The following is a 14,414-nucleotide window of genomic DNA, read 5'->3' as shown; positions in this document are numbered from 1 at the left end:
GACACAGATAAATATTAGGTTAAAGACTTTGCTATACATGACAGAGGAACAAGTGCAACGTGCCCACCCATCTCACCATTCCCCATTAATTCCCCCTTACCTCATCTCCCCTGACACCCATCAGGGCAGGGTGTTGGTCATTCATTAGTCTGGGGTACAGAGGAGGAGGCCTCATAATGTAGACCCACTTTGTTCAGTTGACCATTATTGCATCATGTTATCATCATTCAAGTGACTGATTTCACCGGGAACCAAGAGGATGCACTGAAGCAACATGACTTCATTTGGATCGACAGAGCTGATCCCTGTTCCTCCATGTCTTGTGTCAGAGCAGAAGCTGATGCGAGGGACTCTGAGAGAGTGTGTTGTGAGTGAAGTGTGTTCCCGAAAATAATTTTCTGGATGAGAAACGCGACACAGGCTCAAAAGGCATCATCTTGTGCAGTCTGAGACAAGCGAAATGCCTTGTAGGATGACTGCTGGCATCGGGATCATCTCTCCTGTCCAGTGAGATGACAGTGACCCAAAACTGATGATGTGTGTTATGTGCCAAGCAGGGATAGAAAAGAGCTTGACAGTAGCTGCTGGTACAGACTGCTGATGAGCCTGGCACACAAACAGCTCCAGACATGCTCATACATTTTGCTTAGGTAGAGGAAGGGGTGCAAAAAAACACAGATATGAAGAGTCAGTGTTCTGCTGAGTAACAAGGTACACACTTGCTTAATCTTCACTGCTTTATGTCTCAGGGTGGCAAAATAAACTCCTTCAGTAATCTCTCGCAGACAGTAGAACTATGTTATGTCTCCTGTACGCTATTGCTGGCATCTGATAATAGTGTTCGTCACAGCTCCTTGCTCCCATAGAAACTGCAGCGAAACGGCGCACAAGTAACAGACATGAAAGTCAATGACCCATATCGATGGGTTGGGCACATTTTTGATGGCCTTATTCCACTGCAAAGCTCTGAGGCCGATGAGATTACTGAAATCCAAATTTATCTCCTCGACTTGGCTGAACAGCTTCTTGGAGTGGGGTTTTTAATATCCATGAGAGGCTGAGAGAACCCAAATAAAGGCTAGTGCATAGTGCAAAACATGATATGTCAGCCTGTAATGTGCTTTCAATTCCTTTGTCCTTTGTCTTTTTTATTGTTCTATCACTGCATTTCCCTACAGGGAACAGGGAACAGGGAAGGCTCCAGCCAGGGATCAATGTGCCGATAGCACAAAGCCATCAACAGCATGAAAACAGTGCATCATATTATCAATAGAGGAAATGGATATGGCATCAGCGCAGCAGTGCACAAAGAGACAAAGTTAGGGCTGGGTAATAGATTAAAGGGACAGTTCACCACAAAATCAAAAACACATATTTTTCCTCATACTTGGGGGTGCTATTTATTCATCTAGATTGTTTTGGTGTAAGTTGCCAACTGTTGGAGATCTAGGCTGCAGAAATGTCTGCCTTATCTCTACTATGATGGAACTAGATGGCACTCGGCTTCCTGTGCTCAAAGTACCAAAGAAATACATTCTACATTCTCATACTCAAAAGCAATGTCTCTTTCCAGAAATGATGACTAGGTAACATGTTTGTGCTCATGACAGTGCGAGATGTAAACATTAAATGGCGTCCTCCTCAGCTGAGCTGTAACCATAGACTGTAAAATTATGGACTACTTATCGTGATGTCACCCATTAGTTTGTGGACTCCCATTTTGAAGCCTGGAATTCAGTATTAGGCTGTGTCATCTTGGTTTTTTTTTTCAAGCCAGAAGTGAACATATCTGTGTAGGAGCGTGGGGTCACTCAAGGAGCCCCGCACTTAAAAATGCCTAACTTTAAGCCATAATGAAATATAAACGGGTGAGTTATTTAAAAATCATCTCCCCCATACAGTTTTCATAAATGACAAAATTAGATACAGAGACCCAAACCATTTTTTGTACCAGGCATGCTAATTTCTGCTGTCAAGTCCAGCATTTTAACATGAGGTCTACAGGGATCGCTTTGCTTCTGGAGCCAGCCTCAAGTGGCCATTTGAAGAACCGCATTTTTTGACACTTCCACGTTCTCTTCATTTATCAGCCCCAGAGATTGTTACTTGGCTGTAACGTTAGCTAACTTAGTGTTGGTAGGTCACCAAGCAGTAGGTGCACGCTTCCCTTCCAGTCGTTGGGTGTGGTTCAGTAGAAAGAAAATGGTTCCTGTGTGAAACTGCTCACAACAAGGTCTGTAGATTATCTTGAGTAACCTGGTCATGAATTCTGAGAAGAGACATTTCTGTTGAGATTTACAAATGTATTTTTTTGGCGTTTTGAGCACCTCAAGCAGAGTGCCATCTAGATCCATGATACTGAAGAGAAGTACGGCCGAAATCTCTAACACTCAGCAACTCACAACAAATCTAGAATGATAAATAGCACTACAGGTAAGAGGAATGATATGTATTTTTTGATTTTGGGATGAACTGTCCCGTGGGAAAGCCATACACAAATTTTATTTTTATTTTTGAATGAACATTTTGGCATTTCTCTTGTCTTCACTGCCTTTGTGTCTAATTGAGTGATAAGTTAATGGGAGAATGGGACAAGTTTGACCTTTTTGCTGTATGATATCCAGGACTTTAGTAGGTATTCATAAAAAAAGAGATAATGCTGTGATAGTTAAAGTTGATACTTTTTTCCAATATTGCTCACCTCTTGATTAAAACCAGATGGGTGTTTTAATTGGAACCAAATGGACACTGTGATTACGAATCACTCCCACACATAAAGTCTGCTGCACACATGCAAATCCAGTGTATGAGTTTGAAGCTGACGGTGCAGTTCACACCAACATCATGTCTAGCCACTAGTACAGTGCTATAAATGCTTTTGGAGTGGACTCATGGAAAAAAGTTACCAAGGATTCAAGGCTAAAGTGCCACAAGTCATTACTGTATACCTGACTCAGTCATGCAACCAAGTGCAAAGGGTCAAGGTTTAAAACTCTACGTATGAATGTTTGCCTTTGTCCTTACTGAACAGGAAAGTATTTTATGAGTAAATTGCAACTGCTTTCCATAGTTTGTGCTCTGCCAACTCAATATGGCTTTTACCTGCGACACCGCAATGCCAACAAAGACCAGGAAATTCCATTCCTCTTGGGTTTCTGTAAGGTATGTGAAACTGCTCCTGAACATGGCCACTGTATTTTAAAAGTCAACAGAAATAAAGGACGAGGGATGCCTCCAGCATCAGCAGGCTCCATTTAATATTTCCAACACAAACGTCTGATGTGAGCTTTTACATTTCTTATCTGAAAAGAGTGAATGCTGTAAACCAGGAAACCATCTGTATGCTGCTGATCTACTTTGATTTGTCTACCTCTATCATTTTACAACTACTTCATATACAGGTCATGGAAATGACAGAGTCACATTTCATGTACCAACATGATCTCAAAAAACTGGCATCAAGCTGCCTTTACAAAAAGGTACAACTGCTCTAAATCTGAACTGTGGCTTTATACATAACAACCCTTATCTTACAGCAGCATTTAAAAACAAGTTTTGACTACACTTAAAACAAACTTTTGTTCAGCACTACAAACAAGAAGAGCTGAAGAGACAGGAAGACCTGATGGTGCATTTTTAACCCTCCTGGTATCTATTAGCTAAGATGCTCTTGGATCATTTAGAAGTGTTTTTTGCCTAACTTTACATAAATAAAGATTTTTTTTTAACCAGGAGCAGATGCATTACTAATATCAGCAGCTTTAAGGTGTGCGTTTGTGCCAAAGAGACCCCAGGTATGCATGTGTGTAATGGAGTATAGAAGCAGGGTGATGCTACACCGGAGAGTACATTGCCTGACACAGAGAATTACATTTTGCCTGGAATGCGCAGACATTAAAGGGATAGTTCGGACTTTTTGAAGCAAGGTTATTTGACACAGTAAGTGTGTTACATACAGTAGATGACAGTCAGCTTGCCCTGAGTTTGGAGAAGCCGGCCGGAAGCACCACCATGGAAAAAAAGCATTGTACAGGGGCAGCAGAAAACTTTTTTAGCCACTTACACAAAAGTCCTACCTAAAAAAAAATCATCAACAGTTAAAGTGTACACTATATTTTGACTTGCATCGCTTTACCTTGCCTTCAGACAGCCCTTTACGACTCTGGAACCATTATATCGCTCTCTTCAAAGCCACCAAACTCCGTTGACAAAAACAATAATTTTACCTCGGTGAACACAGGAGTTGCTGGTTGCTGGAATCTACTGGTGCCTCAGTCGGTTAGTTTGTTTGTCTTATTGGGTGAATCCAAACTAACTCTTAAAAATACCAAAGTCACACAATCAAACAAACAAACTCAAAGACTGAGGCAGTGGTAGACCAGCAGCTCCCGTGATCAGTGAGGTAAGATGATGTTTTTTGTCAGTGTAGTCTGGCTTTACAGAGGGAGAACAGTTAAGTTTAATTGTTCGATCAGTTCCCTGTTGGAAAGGGCTGTCTGATGGTAAGGTAAAGTAGTGAAAATATTCTAAATATAACGTACACTTAAAGTGATATTGATTGTTTTAGGTTGCTAAAATATGTTTTGTTGCCACCCCCGTCCACGGCAGGACATTGCTTAGCTTCCCTGGTGGTACTACTGCCTGCTGCTCCAAACCTGGGGTGTGCTGACCTTCATCTACTGTAGGTATTACACTGACTATGGATAGGTACCTTATACAACCCCATTTCAAAAAAAGCCAAACTTTTTCTCCAAGATAAAAAGGAGTTAGCATTTGGCTACATACCGGTTTTCCCAGCCCCACTCTCCCCTGTGATGAGGATGCACTGGTCCTTGTCCTGGTCCCTCAGGGATCGGTAGGCCTCATCTGCCAAAGCATAGCTGGAAAACAAAAAGGCACAAAGTTGTAAGCTTCCAAATCACAATAACAAGCCCTCAACTTACATAACATCTTTATTTCTAAGAATTTTCCAGGATATTTTGGGGGGTGATGTAGAGATAGTGGGGTGAAATAAGTTCAAAGAAAAAAATATGCTACTGTGCCAGGCCACATGGCATCCACCCTAATCAATAGCACGTGGCTTTATTGAAAGTTGGGTTGCATCTGCACAACAGCCACAGCACTGGAGTGACTTGCTAGCTTTATTTAGCTTCACAGGCTGGTTCACATTTGGGATTTGGCTTTGATAGTTGGAATAGTGACCGTTTCCTGTTCTTCTTCCCAAACTTAGCTACACTAATGCTGCTAAAGCTCCTGCACCCAGACACAAAACAAGAACAGTTACATGCTTAGAAGCCTTTTTACCACTATGTAAACTTTAAACTTTCAGATTTTTTTTCTGTTACTCTAAAAAAAAATATGCAATTAAACATGAATTTGTTATAATCACACCCTGGCAGGTGTTTGAATGAGTCAGTGAGACTGTAAAATAACCCTTGGTGGATTAGTGAAGTTTAAAAGTGGAGCGCCTATTATAAAGCACAGCCTATTGTCATACATTCCAGGACAGTGATACAATGGGAAAGTGGGACTGATTATTGCAGTTTCACCCCCCACTGAATTCCACAACAATATATTATTTGTTCTCTTTATGTAGACAATCTCTTATGATGGTTTGAGAGAAGGGTGTGGATGCTGTGAGGGCCGTATCACAATGACAATTTTTTTTAAATCTTGTGTGGCACAGTGGTCTGTAATTTCAATGCGATACACCCACAAAGAAGGAACACTAAAGGGTGAGGCTGCAGCACCAGATTTTTACAGCTTCCATTTGGCAGGCAAACAGTCATGTACAGTGCTGTGAGGAGTGCGTTCCAACTTTCTCCTCCAGCAGGACATGAGGCTGCAAATTAGTCCCCCCCTCTTCCACGTACTTTGGCATTCATTACTCAGGATTTTTTTCCAAAGTCACATCTGGTATTAGCTGTAATTGTGCCATTATGCTGTTGAGACATTGGGTGAGTTGGTTTAAGACAAGGTAAAGCGGAGTTGGAGGACTGTGTCATGTCTGTACTGGTGGAACATCACAAGAGGGAAACGCGACTACAAGATAATGTAACTCGGAATAACAATTTTAGCCTCCAATGGTTTCGAGAACAAGACAATTGAGATAAACAGATTATTGTGTCACATTTCATTTAGCAATGATGCTCCCCTTTTTTTCATGAACAAGACTCTAAATTAAGGGTGTCCTGCTGTCTCGGGGACAGAGAAACGGGACAAAAGATCAACCTCGCCTACAGAATTGCAATTGTGATAATTAAACCATAACACACTCCTGACACACGCACACACAGCAAGTAGATCATAGACTGGATAAAATACTGGAGGTAGCCACCACATAAACCATACTTTGTGGACTGCCATTTTGAAGCTTGAGTTTGGCATTTTGACCACGCGATCTTGGTTGGTTGGAGCCAGAAGTGACAATATTTGGATGAGAGAGGGTGGAGCTGTGTAGGAGCGAGGGCTGGATCTGACTCATAGACTGTAGCGACGCCTTGCAGACAGACTGTCACTCAAGCAGCCCCGCACGTAATGATGCGTAATTTTGAGCCTTCATAAAATGGGTGAGTTATATAAAACCTTAATGTCCCGTACAGTTGTCATGAATATTGAAGTTAGTTGGAGAGACCAACACTGTTTTTTTGTGCCAGACCTTAATTTCTGCTGTAAAGTTGGGCATTATGACAGGGTCTATGGGGATTGACTTCCTTTTGGAGCCAGCCTCAAGTGGCCATTTGAGGAACTGCAGTTTTTGGTACTTTGATGTTGGCTCTATTTCTCAGCCCTGGAGGTTGCCGCTTGGAGATGATGAACCACGACAGCGACATCTGACAGCAATTTACCTGTTGCAGCAGCAGTTATAATGGCGTCCCAAAGTGTTGGTGGAATTTTATGCTTTCAGGTGTTATGGGCGGCCTAACTGCCAAAACATAAAACCTTTATGGATCTATTGAGTGAAAGCATGTGATATGAATAAATCAATATATGTGTCAATGTAACACATTTTTGTAAAATGTGAGTTAATTTATAATTTAATAATTTCTGTGGTGCTTTATTCATGCCATTCAACACTTTTAATTAAGCAAATAATTGTATTGTAGAATAAAATAACAATCCTTTATGATTAGGATGGCCAGCATTTACTTCATGGTTCAGATGGTATTTCAAGATGGCTTGGGACGGTGGTGAAAAAAGTTACATTGGAGCCTTGTGTTATTAATCAAGCGCACCCCTTTTCTTTGCATGAAGTCTCCAAAGTAAATGAGTAATCATTGTGATCTTAATACTGACCAAAATAATCATGATTATGATTTTTGCTGTAATCAAGTAGCATTATCTTGGGCAAAATGATGAATCGCTACCATCTCTGCAGGAGGGTTATGTCTTAGTATAAGTCAGTGCTGTAGACTTCCAAACCATGAAGGATGTAATCTTTCTCCTTTTTAAATATCAAGCTAAGATCAACATCTTTAAAGTCTTATGTTTCACACTGAGAACATGGTAAATATAGCTTGAGGTACCTTTGGAGGAATGCATCAAAATAGTCTCTCCCCGGTGTCTAATTTGGTCTAATTCCTTGCCTGAAGGGTGGGGGCACTCCAAGTCTCTCAGGTCTGAGTAATATCATTAATCAGGTATTTATAAGCACTAAGTGTACAAGACATGAATGCAGGGAGGAATGTCTGACATTCACAGATGCTGACAGGGGGATTTCATACAGCACTAACAGTGGGTTGCACCTGGGTATGAAATGGGATATCAAACCCCGAGCATGGCTGCTGAGGTTAGATGTACTTGTAGAGGCAAAGCTGCTGTCAGACTCAAGCACACTGCACAACAAAATGTAGTGTGGCACCAACCAGCAGGCTAAAAACTGGTGAGACAGGGTTCAAAGTGATTTCTAAAGGAGATGTTCAGACTGAATTTGAGTCTGAATGCTGAACGGTTATACGGCACCACTCTGCAATTTGTTTATTATCTAGTCCAACTTCTACAAATACACCAAGACATGGAAAAAGACGCTAATGTCTAAAAGAAAATCTAATTTGGGGCACAGCAACGAATGTATTAGTGGAGTCAGTGTGGTGAGGAGCAGAATTTGGAGCATATAATCACACACTGAACTAACACTGACCTCCAATTTGAAAAGTAGCTGATTGCTAGTAAGAAGCCATGACAGAGGGGGCCAGAGATGGACAGCCAGATGAATGCATTCCAGGCCACAATACAAAGTTAAAGCTGAAGCTGGCTAATGGAGCCTAGGGTTCTGCACCATCACACATCGTTTTGGACCAGAGCCCATGCAGCCTGGGCAACTGGTCCTCTCCCTCGTCAGCCCCCAGTGTGGGCCATGCACCAACTAACCCTCAGGAAAAGGGGTACATTAATGCAGAAGTAAGTTACTTTAAGTCAAGCTGGCATAGTGAGTTAATGAGCTTGTGAAATTACTCAAAAAGGTGGGTTTTTTTAACACTAGAGGTGGTGCACTATTTTACAGGCTTTACACTGGAATCATGTCGCACACATAGTTTTGCGAATATAAAACCTTCATGGCTTAAAATGTCATAGAAGAAAGGATAATGATTGAGGTTGTTTTGAGATTGAAGTGTCCTGCCAGCAGTTTTACAGAGGTTTATTTTACAGTGGAGGTCTCCAAGGAAATGCTTTTGGCGACTAAGTTAATTTCCTTAGTTGGAGTATCGCAGTTTGCCACTGGAGCTAAATGTATGCAGATGAGCACACAGGTCAAGCAACACTAAAGCCTGATTTATGATAGGGCGCTTGACACTTCTAATGAGTGTCACTTGACAGAAACTAGAGAGCTAAGTGACTTTTTAATTCATGCTTTGGCAAAAGGCTTCTTTTGTCTCTATGGTAACCAGACGCTATCCTTCATCCTGCTTGTTAAGTTACACTGGATCATTCCAGTCAGTATATATGTCCTTCTGACAGCTGTTTGTTATGTATCCATATTTGCGCTACTTTGTATCCTTTTGTATTTTGGTAATGGAGGGATCTGATGAATTCAATGGAGTTAATAGCAGAGGAAGAGTTTTTAAACTTACTACTACTGAGAAGACAACAGAAACACAAAAAAAGAAGGTGCAGTGCATCCACTAAACCAAACCAGGAAGCTACAGGGGGAATGTGTATTGGTTTACAAATGCAGGACATGGACAAGGAGAGGCACTTTTGGTATATACAGATGTCTCCAGGTTATCTAAAGTTACTGTCAGGGACCAAACCGTTCAGGGCAATGTCTCAATGAAGACGTTAGTGTGACGCAATGTGACCACCCAATAGCATTGTGCGACAAAATGTGACAATGTCCCCAACATAACAAAGGTGTGCAACATGAAAGAAATGTGTCGAGGGACACTCATCAAAACTGTTAAGCACCCTACCACAAATCAGGCTTTATCACCGCAGACAGTAGAGGGCACAAAGACAGCCAAACAATGTTACAATGGATGTCAACAAATGCATGCTTCAAAATTAAAAAATAAATTCCCAAATAAATCTGTGTTGCAGATGTTTATAAAGAAAAGAGCTGTATTTAACATGCTTTGTCTCAAAGATATACACAATTTGTTCGGCGAGAATCGCTGAATGTAAAATTAACTACTGAAAAAAAAACTAAACAGAGAACTTTAAATAAAGATCTTAGGTGCCCCCAGTGTGACCAAATGTTTTCATTCTGTCTGGCCCAAGCCTCTCACTCAGAAATCCCCACTGCCACAATCTCTGATCAGAGCCTGTCCCCTACCCTCTCCTTTACACCACGTTTGTATGGATGAGACTTGCCACAGGACATTACGTCACTGCTGAAAAGGGCAGCACAGCGCAGCAGATGTCTGCTTTGTGAAAACACTCTTGTTGCCTGACCTGATCCTGACAATGAGCAAACCATCACACAATTATCTCGCCCCCAGTGGAGGCCAGTGGGAGGGGGAGTGTACCAGGAGAAGGTGAGGGGTGCAAAAATAGGAGTGGGAGGTCCTCTGCCAGACACACACACATAGAGAGCTAATCACATGAATATGAATGGCCATTGCATAATCACAATATGAATAGAAAGCAGCAGAAGTGAGGGGCCACACCCAAAATTGTGCAAGTGCAGATGACGTAAATCTTTAAATCTTAAACATTTAAAAGAAAAAAAATCCAAGCCACAACTGACTTCTCGCAAGAAACTAATCTGTATTTTTATTCCCACAAATAAAAGCAAGAAAAACAGGATAGAATTAGAATTAATGTTCATCCCTGTGGCTACAACATTGTGCTATCATTAGGACCATGAAAGCAGTATGAACAGCAACTGGCTGTACCACTTCACAAATGTGGAAGTCGAAATGATGATGAAGCACCAAGGTCACCATCAAAGGCAGGGGAAGTAGTGAGTGAGGCACCGAAATCCCAGAGGCCTCCCTGATCAGTGTGTGGAGCTGGGTGTGTGGGGATAAGGCCTTGGACCATAAGTGCTGCTTGGCACCTCCCCTTCACATCTGCCTACAGGCTGTAATTTGGACTTGCACGTGGCAGCGGTGAACACAAAGCCACACTGGCATGAGGTAAGCTGTACAAAATAGTCTAGTCAGTTCTTTTTACTACCAACCTCCAGTAACTGGGGCATAGGAGGAGATGATGGGCCTGTGTGTGACCTGAATCTTAAAAGGGTGGAGTACTCTGAGGGCAGATTCAGCACACTTTTAAGTCCTGATTTGTAGATGCTAATGAAGCTGTAATGTATGGTCTGGAGTGTCGCCCACCCAGCTCCTGGGAGATGACAGGACTTTTGCAAACAATAATAATCTTCCTCAGAGGCTCTCGGCCACGTCTTCATACTGACATCGAGCACATTTACATACACTCTTTTTAAAGAAAGTACAACTTTGTTCATTATCCAGCCATATAATGGATCAACTCTGTTCAGTGCTTTGATGCTAAATTCAGCTATGTTTCTGGTATGTGATGTGTTTGCATGGGGGGCCCTGTGATCTCAGTATGATCTGGCTCCTCCAGAGGCAACAGGAAATCCGCCCTGGCTCTGACGGAGCAGCTAAGGAAGCAACGCTTTCCTGATGCTTTATGACCAGGTGGAAGAGTGGGTGGCTGGTGCAAGACACAGACACACACATCAATCTCTAAACCTAACCCCTACTTACCTAACCTTAAACTTTGCCTAACCCTAACCTTGACCAATAACTCAAAAGTCAAATTTTTCCCAACTGGGAACACAGCTTTTGTCACAAATTGCACAAGTCTGAAATGTGTCCCTAAAGATGGCTTAAGTTTGCCATGTGCACACACTCACACACACATATTCAGTACAGTGACATGCATTCAGAGTCTGTTGGAGGACCTGCTGATGTGGTTCCGACAGATGTGGTCCATCTGTGCATTGCCCAGTTCATACCAAAGATTCACAATGAGATGAAACCATTTTAAAGAGTTGCAAAGAAAAGTTACAGCAGTGTGAACCGGCCTGTGTCACCTTGACTCAAGCCAGCTGGAGATGTCACCTGCAACTCAGCCTGTCAGGTCCCCAGCAGCAGGTAAGGTAAGGCACATCACCTGTTTCAACAGCCAGTTGGCTCATAGTGAAGCCAGTTGGCTAAATCAGTTACAGACTGCCTGTAGACTAGGCTGCATGTTTGCTTGCTGCTGCAATCTCTGACAACAGCCCCCTGTTACCACCAAATCTGCTTATGTCTCATTTACATCCCTGTAGTTGTCAACATGCTGTCAATCTCCGTCCTCACAGTGTGTTGCTGTCAGGCATTGGGGTCGCTGCTGCTGCTTGCTGCACGTGTGCATGTCACACACATAGCCTACTCACTGAAATATTAACCGACGCTGGTTATTTAAATTATTTTGGCGTATTTATTATGACTGCGGCCCATCTAAGGGTTGTTTTGTTTATGTTTTCACCATTTCATCCCAACTAGAGATGCAACTATAGCAAATGTCCACTATCGTCATTCATATTTTAAGAACGCACAATTTATATTCGGCTACAAAACCAGGCTGAAGAGCTGAAAATCAGAACACAAGTACAGAGAGCACCCATCTCATCTAGACGCATTGGTGTCAACTGGCAGGTTTTCAGATATTGAAGACTGGCGCATTGCAAGTAGATGCAAGCTTCTAACCGTCTGAACTGGGATTAAGTTAGGCACACACACACACACACACACACACACACACACATACACACACAGTACAGTGGCATGCGTTCACAGATTGCTGGAGAACCTGCTGGTGTGGTTCGGACAGATGTGCCCCATCTGTACACTGGCTGTGACGATGTGTAGCTGTTAAACAGGTGGTAAAAAAAAGACCAGCACAGAGGGCGAGAATCTAGCAAACATCTGACACGTGACAACAGTCTCATATTCAGATGAGCACTCTCGACTGCAACTTACAAGGTGCAATAACGAATACCTTCGACTCCCTAAATTAAAAGCTCTGAGTGAAGCACTGCTGCCACACATCTCTAATTAATTCAACGCTCACTCGAGGTTGCCTGAGACCTCTGCTAAATTACTCATTGATACTCCCCCACCCATACATCAAACTTCGAGGGGGTCCAGGGCTTTAATTTACTTTGCTGCACAGCAATTTGGTGTTCCACAGCGGGGGAAAATACAGATTCAAGTTGTTTGTCTGATCCTTGGAAAAAAGCAGGAAACAAGCATGCTGAGTAAGTTAGCAAAACATCCTCAAAGTAATGCTCAAACAAAGACTCTACTCAGCCTCTTTTAGCAGGTTTGTGGTAATCAGCATGCAGCATATTAAAAAACAGAAAAAAAACCCAGAATATTTAAAGGGCTCCCAATTATCGGGTGTTAAAAGGCCTCAAGAGTTGACCAGACTGTCTGAGTCATGGGATTTCATACAATGATAAATGAAGGCCTTTTGCCTTTGGCTAGAAGATGTAGAGAAAAAAAAATGCTTAGGGAAAAAAAAAGCACATAGCCACATGTGCAGAGCCACAGACAGGATAATGGAAACAGAGGAGCAAGACGTCTTTTTATAGCCCAGAAAGCACCAGCTCTGTCAGGTTTGAGGACTTCCTCTCTTAGTCCTGCTCTACATGTCTCGGCCTTCTACTATGGCAGTGTCTCCGGTCACTTCAGGCTCTAAGAGGCCTGAGTAACACATCTTGACTCTGAAGCATACAGTAGTCCTAGAACTGAAGAAGCTTCTTGGATGAGAGGCGAAAGGTCTTCAAGAAACGCAAGCAAGTCCAGTTGCCTATGATATAGCACTTACGATTATCATGACCTGGATGACTGAGAATCTTCACCGACAAGTGGTCCTGTTAACATCCAAACAAACTGTGCTAAACTGTGCTAATTTAATTTAACTCTACTGTAGCTGCATAGAACAATCTCATCGCAGTGTCATATCTATATATCTATCTATGACTTATCTCAAACTTCGATAAAGGTCTTAAAATCTACTATACACGTTTGCAAGGGTTTCATAACTTATAAAAGTATATGTGTAATTTTTGAGCCCTACAGGCATTACAATGCCCCTGCACACGCTCGCACGCACACAAAGGCTACACAGTAATAAACTGTTATGCCAAATTAAGTACAAGATCACTTGGCAGGTCTTCAATGAAGCAAAAGGCCTCAGGGTGACCATGTGACCCACTGAGCCCATTCAGACAACAGACAGAGTCATTGTGGGTCTGACCCACAGTGTAAAGTTGGTCCCACATCAGCACCACAGTGGTGGCTTACAACTTCTCCTGCTCCACACCAGGAAATGAGGAGGCCACAGACAAAGAGGTTTTGGTAGAAGGGAGTAAAGTTGCTCAGGGATTCTTTTGCCAGAGCCAAAATAAACAGTTTACCATAAAATATTACAGTTGAAAGGTAAGAGATAAATGGCCCTGTTTCAAACATGGTGGGTTGATTTAACACCTGTAAGCTGGGTCAAAGAAACTGATTTGTTGCACGGTGCGTTGCCAAAAATTGCCTACAACGCTGCATGAAACTCTGAAGTAAGCGAGCTGAAACTGTCTATACTTTTTGTAATTGGGTTTGTGTAATAGCAAATCATAGTAATGATATCACATCAGGGTTCCTGCAGCAGAGGTGGGCAAAAAGATACACATTTATCCCAATGAAACATCAGGCTTTGGTGAAAAAAGAGCATGCAGTGATTAATCAGTGAACTGCAAAAGCTGTTATAGCTGTGGACATTAGTTGACACAATCTTAATCCAGCTATGATGTCTGGCAGATTAGATTTCCATTAGCATTTACAGTTTCAGTATTTACAGTAATGCCAGTCTGACCCTTAGGGCCCATAGTAAGGCCCTTTGGGAGGTCTTGGCCAAATATCCACAATCAGCCGAATCCTCAATCCGTGCAAATCACTTCCAAATCAGTT

At 42.3% G+C, this 14,414-nt stretch overlaps 1 protein-coding gene across 4 annotated transcripts in view; it reads right to left on the bottom strand.

Annotated features, from left to right (window-relative positions):
• The window catches only part of myo1b (myosin IB), a 78,436-nt gene that overhangs the window by 37,466 nt on the left and 26,556 nt on the right, over positions 1–14,414 (bottom strand). For all 4 annotated transcript variants that reach the window (XM_050048131.1, XM_050048133.1, XM_050048134.1 and 1 more), the window contains exon 4: positions 4,786–4,880. In XM_050048131.1, coding sequence (XP_049904088.1) covers positions 4,786–4,880 — 95 coding nt within the window. The remainder of the gene's footprint in view (positions 1–4,785; positions 4,881–14,414) is intronic.

This window comes from Epinephelus moara, chromosome 7 (genome assembly GCF_006386435.1).
Source record: "Epinephelus moara isolate mb chromosome 7, YSFRI_EMoa_1.0, whole genome shotgun sequence".
In the NCBI taxonomy this organism is placed as follows: Eukaryota; Metazoa; Chordata; class Actinopteri; order Perciformes; family Serranidae; genus Epinephelus; species Epinephelus moara.
This window is presented reverse-complemented; position numbering and strand designations above follow the sequence as displayed.